The sequence below is a fragment of the Barbus barbus genome (genome assembly GCF_936440315.1).
Source record: "Barbus barbus genome assembly, chromosome: 41".
NCBI classification, from domain to species: Eukaryota; Metazoa; Chordata; class Actinopteri; order Cypriniformes; family Cyprinidae; genus Barbus; species Barbus barbus.
Window position 1 is genome coordinate 17,440,988 of NC_136719.1, and position 10,872 is coordinate 17,451,859.

Genomic DNA, 10,872 nt, shown 5'->3' on the forward strand with positions numbered 1-10,872 from the left:
GTAATATTAAAGGATTAGTTCACTTTTAAAAAAACTTTTGCTGATAATTTACTCACCCCCATGTCATCCAAGATGTCCATGTCTTTCTTTCTTCAGTCGAAAAGAAATTAAGGTTTTTGATGAAAACATTTCTCCATAAAATGGACTTCATTGGGACCCAAACGGTTCAAGGTCCAAATGACAGTTTCAGTGCAGCTTCAAAGGGCTTTAAACGATACCAGACGATGAATAAGGGTCTTATCTAGCGAAACGATCGGTCATTTCAAAAATAAATAAAAAAAGTTTAAGTTTTATAAGCACAAATGCTCGCCTTGCTCTGTTCTGTGATGCGCGTTCATGACGTCACGTAATACGCAATGACGTTGAAAAGGTCACGGTTGACTTAGGCGGAAGTAAGGTTTTTATTATTATTTTAAGTAAATAATGTATGCTCTTGTTTGACAGGGATGCTTAAAATGTTTTTTTTTTTTTAAATGACAGTAAGTACATTTATAATGTTACAAAAGATTTCTCTTCCAAATAAATACTGTTTTTCTGAACTTTCAATTCATCAAGGAATACTGTCACTGTATAATGGTTTCCACACTTCATTAAGCACAATTTTCAACTGTGATAATAATCATAAATGACATCACAGAGAAAAATGAACATCACAAATGAAATCTGACATCACAGAGAAAAACCTTAGAATCGTAATCAGAATCAGATATAGCTTTATCACCAAGTGTGTTTACATACACAAGAAATTTGTCTTGATGACAGGAGCTACCAGTGCAAAGAAAAAAATAATAATACAGACATAGTGCAGACAAACACATATTTTGATATGCATATAACAGTTCACACACACACACATATATATATATATATATATATATATATATATATATATATATATATATATATATATATATATATATATATATATATATATATATATATATATATATATATATATATATATACGCATACATGTGTGTGTGTGTATATATACATATGTATATTACACATACATATATTCATACATACAAATATACATACAGGTACATCTAAAAAAATTACAATATCGTGAAAAAGTTATTTTTTTCTTGTATCTTATTTCAAAAAGGGAAACTTTCATATATTTTTAGATTCATTACATGTAAAGTAAAACATTTCAACAGTTTTTTTTTTATTTAGATGATTAGAGCTTACAGCTCATGAAAGTAAAAAATATCTCAAAATATTAGAAACGCAATCATTCATAGATAGACGTAGATGGCAGTGCATAGAATACCTTTTGTAGCACATTGTTTACTTTAATACATGTTATGTTATGTCATGTACATGTTTAATTTAAATGTAACATTTTTATTTTAATGTAAGACTATGTTTTACATATTTTTAAATTTAACAGTAATTTACTTTAAAATGCCCCAATTGCTGAAGGGTCTGTATAACTTTTTTTGTACAAGTTCAAGTTGCATTGTTCAAAATACCTGCTAGTAACACAGCCGTGCATACCTGCTTACATTTAATTAAGGTGTACTAGACTAGACTGTAATAAAAATAGTTGAGTTTGCCAGGTGCATACAACATTTATGACAGGTTTTCATGAAAGTGTTGGTCAGTTTGTCTGCTTGACAATCCCATTTTGCACTACAGCAATAAAATTGAAGTGAGATAAACAAACGAAAAGAAATGTTTCCTTTTAGTTAAAACAGATGTTCCCAAAGTTTAACTTTAGGGACATAATTTGAAGTTGGAAAAAGGTAATAAATTGCAATATATCGTAGAATATCACAATATATTTAAAATGGCAATAATATTGTATAGTGGCACAAGTATCGTAATAATATCGTATCGTGGGGCCTCTGGTGATTCCCACCCCTAGCTATTACTACAGCTTGCTATAGGAGAACACTAAACCGAAAGCTCGCGTACAACTGAGATTTTAGCGGAAATACATAGGCGGTGGTCCGTGCGTAGAGTCCATTTGCTTCCCAGTGATGTCTCGTTGTTTGAAGAATGATTCTTTTTTTTAAAGCCTATTCAGCGTGCTTTAACACAGACAGTAAATGGGCATGGAGCCAGAGTCAGGCCAAAGCGACCGTTCATGGATGGAGCAGATTTACCCTCAGGAAGCCTGAATGTGAAGGCCTGCATCAGGCTGGTAAACATCAGAAACAGCTGCATCTTAGCCAGCTGCTTTCCCATGCACACCCTACGACCTGCCAGATGTACAAAACATCATTTAAAATAGTTCTCATTGCAAGAGCAGTTATTAACATAAAACCTAAACATGGTAAATTGCTGGTTTCCAGGCTACATGACTTCTACAAACATACCTATTCCAAATGGAATAAAACCATCTTTCCTGAGAAGTTTTCCCTGTTCATCCAGAAATCGGCATGGATTGAAGTCGTCAGGATTTTCCCACACGGTGGGATCCCTGTGTACTGACCAGAGGTTTGGGATGATAACTGTTCCTTTAGGAATAGTGTATCCTCGGAATTCTGGGAAGAGACAAATGTAGCTGAAATATTCATTTGTTTGTGGTTTTTAATGTGTACAGTCATAATATTTGTACACCCTTTGGATTTAATATAAAAATACAGATTCAGGTTGAAGTCTGACTATTATCTACATTGTAGTTCCAATATGTGGATTATGGTAACGTTCAAGTTGACCTGGTTCAGTTTTATTCATTAAAGGGGTCATATGTAGAGATGTTCCGATACCATTTTTCCCTTCCCGATACCTAGGCTCAGGGTATCGACCGATACCAAGTACTGATCCGATACCTGGGTGTCTATCTGGTTATACAGCTGTATGTACTACTAGCCATGTATGAACTGATACAATTATTTTATGGTGTGCTTCACCATATATATATATATATATATATATATGGTGAAGCACACCATAAAATAATAATACTGATAAGATAAAAATCATACATGAATTCTACTAAGAACAATATAAAACGCACAAAGGATTAACGAGCTGCTGAATTCATGAATATTAATCACGTTGTCTATATTGGCTCGAACTGATTTGCTGAAATCAAAACAGGGACGATAATAGGTGAGCGCCAGCCAATGAGATTGTCGTTTGCGCATTAGCTCCGCCTACTACCGGAGAACCCGGCAGTTCTTAAAGCTGAAGAATTCCAAAGGAACTCCGTGTGAGAAAAAAGCAAAGCGGTGGCTAGTCGTGCACTTCACACTACAGCTTACAGTAGGTCAAATACAGGTACACTGCGCACCCATTCAGATGAACTGAAAAATAGCACAGATCACTTGACGGAGAGCGAAACTCTGAAGCGCTCTGTCAAGAGTGTTCGGCGAGTGACAATATATCTATGCTAAACTTATAAATAACCTCCAACTCACACACTGGCGAGTAAAATCTAAGCATTTAGACATAATTTAGTCGCCCAGGATGAAGTAATATGCGAGTGATTTACTGGCAATGTGCTAGCACGTTTGTATTTCTTCTTCGCTGCTCTAAATAGTGGTTGCTTGTGGCAACACAGCACAACTTCCTGTGTTTGCATTCGGAGCAGCGAAGAAGAATTGATTTCTGATTTGCAGCGTTAAGCAAAGCTAGCGCACGTAACTATAGGTCTTGTTTAAGGGGTTCAAGTACTCGCCGATACCAGTGGCAGAATGTTTTGTGGTATCGGTGGAATATCCGATACTAGATACTAGGAACAGCCCTAGTCATATGATACGATTTCAAGTTTTCCTTTCACTTTGAAGTGTTTCAAGCTGTTCATGCATAGATGAGATCCCTAAAGTTGCAAAGACTAAAGTCTCAAACCCAAAGAGATATTCTTTATCAAAGTTAAGACTCGTCCACTCCCCCCTAAAACGCCTCATTCAAACACGCCCCCACATGTCTACGTCACAATGTGGAAATATTTGTGTAATGCCGCCCAAATGTTCACACAAAGAAAGAAGGCGTGGTTTCTGTAACTGCACCGCAGTAGTGTTGATGCAGTCATGTCAGGGAGACGCTGTGTGTTTCTAGGCGAAAGCAAAAGCACTTTATTTGGCCTTCCGAAAGTAGATGCAATTAGGAATCATTGGTTAAGATTTGTTTACAACACAACAGCCCAACCAAAATGTTCGAATTTGTGCAACGCAATTTATGGACGACAGTTTTGTGAACCTAGGACAGTACAAGGCTGGCTGCACGAAGGCTATTTCTAAAAAAGAAAGAAAAAAAAAAAGGGTCAACTCGTGCTTGTGGTGTTCGGCCAATCATAATGCACTGGGTCAGTTGGCCAATCAAAGCAAACTGCACTTGTTGGAAGGAGGGGCTTTGTAGAAAACGACGCATTTGAGAGAGGCAGGGCATAGAGGAACTACAATAATGTAGAGTATTTGAAAAATACTGTGTTTTTTGAACATTAAAGCATGTCAACATATTCTGTTACACCAAATACATCTTTAAAATAGCATCATATGACCCCTTTAATAATTTACTGTGTTATTCTGTTCTACAAGAACATTCAATGCTTAGTCTAATTTAAAGGTTATAGTTAGGCCCCCTCTTCTGTTCAAAGTTGGGTACTGCATGTAAGGTTGTAGAGTCCTTATATGACAATGTCATTATCATGAGTCAGATCTCCAGCAGCAGCAGAGAAGACTATGCAGTTATGGCTGCTATCATTCCCCAATTTAAGTTGATCCGAAGGCACATTCGGCATGAAAACATTTCTATATTGTGATTCTATGTACGGTATGTTTAGTTAATTCTTTATACTTTAAATGCCGCATGTTAACCTTATTGCCTTTATCGTGCAAATTGTGCAATCTATTTCTGATGATGCAATGCTAGTCATTTTCTGCATGAAGAGCTTTTTATGTCTTATGTGATCACGTTATTGATTTACATGCTTATATTTCTGTATCTTTACAGTTCTACGCATTTCCAAGATGGATAGTAAATGTCACGAATCCTGGCCATGAACTTCCATTCGCTCACCACCAGAGGTCACTCGCTCACTGCATGGAATCTTGCACTACACTACACTACTGTTGCACGCCACCTCAGACTACAATTCCCATCATCCATTGCACTGACCACACACAGCTGATTGCACTGATCACACAGCTGATTACACTCACAGGTGTTTCCCATTGACTCTGATCTATTTAAGCTGTTCCCTCAGTTACATCATTGCGAAGTCTTGTCATGCCATGCAAACATTTCCGAGCGGTTTACCGTGTATGACCTGGACTGTTTACGGGACTCCGATTCTCTGCCGCCTGCCTATTCTGATTCAACCTGCCTTGTTATTCGATTATCCTGTGTTTGCCGCCAACCCTGATCCTCAGCCTGAACTCTTGACTTTGATTCTGCCCTGCCTACGTTGTGTTTGAAGCTTGTGATTGAACTCTGCTTGTTTGATTTGCATTCTGTTTTAATAAAGCTGCACATGGATCCTAACGTCACTGACTCCTCGTTACAGTAAAGCTGGAGAAAATATTCCTTGCGTCTGTTGTTATTGGAAGGTGTCATTTGTCTGCCAAATCAAGCAGGGCATTTGATAAGAGGGCAGAACATTTATTTTAGACAAACATGCAAAATCAAAACAAAACAAAAGTCCAAATACGTTTAGTTGGGCACTATATATAAAATATATTCTTCAGTTAATCAAAAATCTGGATTAAAAAAAACAATTATCCAGGTCACATTTCACCCCAAAATCAAAAGAAAAATGATAGAAAAACTACATGTATGTATATATAATTACATATATGTATATAAAACTTACATTAATTCTACATGGCTTTCTAAACATGTGTCTCTCGGTGCGTTCGAACGTTTTTGCATTCGAATGTGAATTTTTTTTTCAAAATTCTCTTCTTTTTTTTTTGACAGCCCCTATATTATATACAGATCTGATCCTAAAAATAGGCTTCATTTTCTTTAAGGCAAATATAATTGCTTCTTTCCCTTCTTTTTTTTTTTTGGGAGGGGGGGTATTAATGTTCTTGACAAGTTTCATGAGTTTAATTAATAGGCATGAGGTAAATACACATCAGGCAGCAAATCTGCATCACTTTCGTATTTCTCTGCCAAAGGCTTGACCTCACCTGTGGTTTCCGAGGCCATGTGGGGTATGGAGAGAGGGACCACTACAGTCATCCTCTGCACCTCCATAATGGTGGCTTCTGTGTATGGCAAACTGAGCTTATCAGTCAGAGATGGGACTCTCTCAGATCCCACCACGGCATCAATCTCCCGCTGAACCTTCTCTGAGGGGTCATCAAACAAAAATGTCATGTATTACCAGAAACCAAACCTTTAGACATTTGTAAATTACATTTTACAGTGCTGGTGCACATACCTTGCACATCAGGGTACAAGGACATATAGAGAATACTCCACAGCACGCTATTTGTGGTAGTATCAGTGCCTGCAATAAAGAGGTCTCCAATGATGTAGAAGAGATCGTCCTCTGAGAACAAGCTCTCTTCTGAATTATCGCCCTTTTGCTGGGCCAGCATCTCCACCATATACATGTCTATGAAATCCCTGGGATTCTCCAAATCCAGCGTGGTCCTGTGCCTCGCTATGATCTTCTTCAGGAAGGCCTTGATGTCGATCCCCGCGCGCCGCAGTTCTTTGAAAACGCCGCAGGGCAGGTAGTACAGCCAGGGAAAGATGTTGACCAGCAAAATGGATGTGTTGACACTAATCTCCAGCCCATGAGACATGAGATCCAGCATGGTCCGGAACTCCTGGTCCTGGTGATGGAAACGCTGACCCAGACTCATGGAGCAGATGACGTTGGAGACAGCATTGCTGATGAGGGGAGTCAGATCGATACCAGAAGGCGCTGCTTTTTCGATGAGGCTCTGCAGTTCTGTTTTAATCATGGTCAGGCCTTCATGGATGCACGGCTCTAGACTCACCTTGCCAAAGCCAAAGCTGCGCAGAGTGCTGTGACAGAATTTACGGTTTGTGTGCCACAACGGACCATAGGGTGCAAACACAATCCCTGTGAACAATACTCAGTTCAAACATACAAAACTTGGCTTTTAGATTTTGAAATGTTTAAATCTACATTTTTTTAAAGAAAATTTATGAAAACTTAATTGTAAAATTACATACATTTATTTATCATTATTTTATGAACCCCAATGATCAATATTTGGAATTATATCAAACACTTTGCACTTGTCTATTATACTCTGTTCTGTTCCATTCTGCCGTTTTATACTGTTCTATTCTAAATCATTCTATTATATTCTGCTCTTGTCTGTTTTGCTATGTTCTAGTCCAGGGTTCCTCAAATCTTTCCCTGGAGGTCCAATCTGCTGCAGAGTTTAGCTCCAACCCTGATCAAACTCACCTACCTGTGATTTTCTAATGATCTTGAAGACTCTGATTAGCAGCTCAGGTGTGTTTGATTAGGGTTAGAGCTAAACTCTGCAGGAATGGTCCAGATTTGAAGGATGCCTGTTCTAGTCTATTCTTTTCCATTCTACATTATTTTATTTAGTTCTATACTATTCAGTCAATGTCTTCTACTGTTCTGTTCAGCTCTGTATTATTCTATTTCCATTATTCTGCTCAGTTCTATATTATTCTATTCTACTCCAGACTATTATACTCTGTTCTATTCTGCCCTGATTTATTCTGTGTCAATAATGTCTTCGACTGTTCTATTCTGTTCAATTCTACATTATTCTACTCTGCTCCAGTCAACTGTACTTTGTTCTATTCTATTCTGTTCAATGCTATATTTTTTCCGGTTCTGCACTATTCTGTTCTGCTCTAATCTACTCTGATCTATTATAATGGCATGCAGCAATCACAAGTATGACTGCTTATCTTACCTTTCCTCTTGGTCATAATAGTTACGAGCGGTATATGCGGTCTGTCAGAGAAGACCTCCGGGTGGTTTAACATCGCGTCCCGGACAGTGTCATATCCTGTCAGCACGACCACGAGCTGAGACCCAACAAAAATACTGAATATGTTCCCATAGTGTTTGGACATCTCCATGAGTCCAGCCTGAGGTGACAGCGGATTCGAGACCATCTTTGCAAACTCTTTGCGATTATTTGCAAGTCGTCTTAAAATATACGAAGGCACGAGGAAGACCCCGAAGTTTCCCACGATGGGCCATGGCTTTGGGCCCGGAGGGATGTTCGCGAATGTTTGATGCCACGCATAATGTTGCAGCACATAGAAAACAAGCACCAATGCAATCAAACCCACAATGATTACAAGCGAGAACACATCCTGCCACAGCAAAGACAGAGAAGCGTCCATGACTCGCGCACTTATCAAATCCTAAAACAGACGCATAAGTTAGTTCCTCCTGATCAAAACTTGTTATCTCCTGATCAAACACTTTAGGCTTGTTCGACTTCATGCGGTGCAGCAAAGATCGGCTGCCACCTGTCAAGAGCAATGCATTCTGATTCTTCTTCTTCCGTTTTATTCTTCTTCTTTCGTTTTTTTGGCGCGTAGCATTTTTTGTGATGCATTCTGGTTAGAAAGTTTTTCCGACTTTGATCTGCGCTGCTGCAGCCGCGTTTACAATCACATCAAAGACATCAAAGCAATCAAAGTACCGCGAGAGCAAAACGAGACCAGCCGCCTAGGTCAGGCGCTCAGAGATTAGAGGCTTGATTGAGATGCGCCTAGCCTCGCCTGAAATGTATGGAAGCATATGTGTAGCAAAATTCAATTTGTAATGTATTATGCAAAATGGCTGTGCAATATGTAAAATGGCAATGTATTTCTGTATTTAAATTTACATTTTCCCATACCATATGTGCAACATTTAGTGCAAAATGAAAATTAAAATTCAATTATATCATTTAAATGAGCAATTTTCTACACTAGTTTTAATATGCAAATTAAAAGCATATTTTAAAGCTTTATAAGTTGCAAAATTAAAATTAAAATGTATTACCCAAATTGATTAGATATGTTTAACATGTCCAAGCAAAAACTCTATAGCAAAATTATAATTTAAATGCTGTTTTTCCTAAATGCATTTAGATTTAGGGGTAGGACACTTGGGATTGCATTTTTATCGTGATACCGCGTGATAATTGTAGCAAAATGCAATGAGTTTCAAAATGCATTCTGAGCCAAAGGTGCAGCAAAAAGGTAGCATAATGTCTTTTATTTTTCTTAAATGCATTGACACTTACATATATGACGTTTCAATTACATTTTCATTAAATACCCCGCGATGATAGTTTAAGTCATTGTGGCATTGTGCTCCTATGAAGGCTGTGTGAGGATTAAATTAAAGGTTTAGGGCAAACTCGCTGTATTAAACATAATACTCTCATTTTTTCACGTGCTGACTTTATGATGCAATCCTCTATAATTGCATCAAATTAAAGTTGTTCAAATAAATAAATATTTCCAGCCCATAGACGATAATTAAAAATAAGTTTGATCAACTTAATCGAGCTATTCTCCGTGATTGTGTGCAATTATTGAATATCATTATATTGTGAACAAGAACGGGAGGTTAATCACAATTAATATAATTTAAAAATAAACAAAATAATATTAAAAATACAATTAAATCAGTCCAAGAATTCCTCTGGCAGTTAATCTGACCGGCAGCGCTGACAGTCGCGTCGCTCAGATAAGCAAATGTTACACATTAAAATGAAGGATGAAGAAATTCCCCATAGATCATTTATTATAACAGCTGGAAAATGTCATTTTTGGGGTGTGTCTAAAAACGAGCTGATTTGGAGTGTATAGCTTTAATGCAAATGAGCTGCATATTCCTGCCCCGTCTCCATAAGAGGGCGTCGGGTATACTCTCACTGCATTGCATATCTGTAGCAATAAACACAGCCGGTAGAAGCAATGTACTGAGAGCGAGCAAACCGGTGTTCAGCAGTACATATAGGAAGTCAAATACACTGAAAGTGGGATGAAACAGCACAATGATTCAGAGCTCGTGCTCGGATCGATGGAACGAGCCGCGCGCTAACTGCACAAACTAATCTCACAAGCATGGCGCTGATCAGTTAAAAAAATACAATTAATTTTAGAATAACCAACTAATAGTTCCCCGCATTTTATATTGTTCTTCGACAATATTTGTTTGTTGTTGTTGTTGTCTTCAGATGGCAGATGCTCATTTTATCGCTTAATGTGTCTGATGCGGAGACTGGGTTCGAAACTGAAACTTTAATGATGCATAGTGCATAAAGCCATTTTAAAATTAAATTAAAATTAAGCTGTTAGAAAGCATTGAGGACTACCTAGAAGCAAGGATAATATAACATTTTGTGTACCCACCCTAACAAAATGAGAGCTGTGGTACTTTGTTCACTAAAATATGTTTAATCTTTACATATCATCTGCTGTTATTTAAAAGATTAAATACGGGGGAAACGTTTTTAATTCAAATATTCAGATTAATCAAGGATTTATTGACTTTTAATGCACCTTATTTCGAAATGTAGCCTACAGAAATACGTGGTTTAGTTAAGATTATTTCATTTATTCACTATACGATTTATTACTACTGTCTCATTTCAGTTTTAGTTTGGCTCTAGTTTTGTATTTATTCCAGTTTATATGAAAAGGTTCATGTAGCATGGAATAAAATTCATATGCACAGTAAATACGTTTCACTGAACATGTTAAAAATAAGTTTGAAAAGTTGTCGGGAGTGGTGCTGGTGATGGTGAAGGTGAGCGACCGTAGTGCAGTAGTTCATTAATAGCTTAAGTTTAGTTTTTTAGCTCTGGAGCTTTTATATAGGCTTCAAAATTAGTCAAAGTTATATTTTTTTGTGAACATTATTTTGATGGACAAATGTTTTGAACAAAGTTTCATGAACTATGATTGAACACAAAGCTTTTTTTTTTTTTTGCTATA

General features: G+C 37.3%; 1 protein-coding gene across 1 annotated transcript; it reads right to left on the reverse strand.

Moving 5' to 3' along the window:
- Window positions 1–2,031: 2,031 nt before the first annotated feature.
- LOC306860923 (cytochrome P450 2U1-like) lies at window positions 2,032–8,277 on the reverse strand (the record flags this gene model as incomplete). The annotated part of the gene is made up of 5 exons (XM_079402947.1): window positions 2,032–2,210; window positions 2,328–2,495; window positions 6,090–6,251; window positions 6,344–6,997; window positions 7,839–8,277. The coding sequence occupies 5 exons, from the start codon at window positions 8,275–8,277 to the stop codon at window positions 2,032–2,034; spliced, it is 1,602 nt and encodes a 533-aa protein (XP_079259073.1).
- Window positions 8,278–10,872: the final 2,595 nt, after the last annotated feature.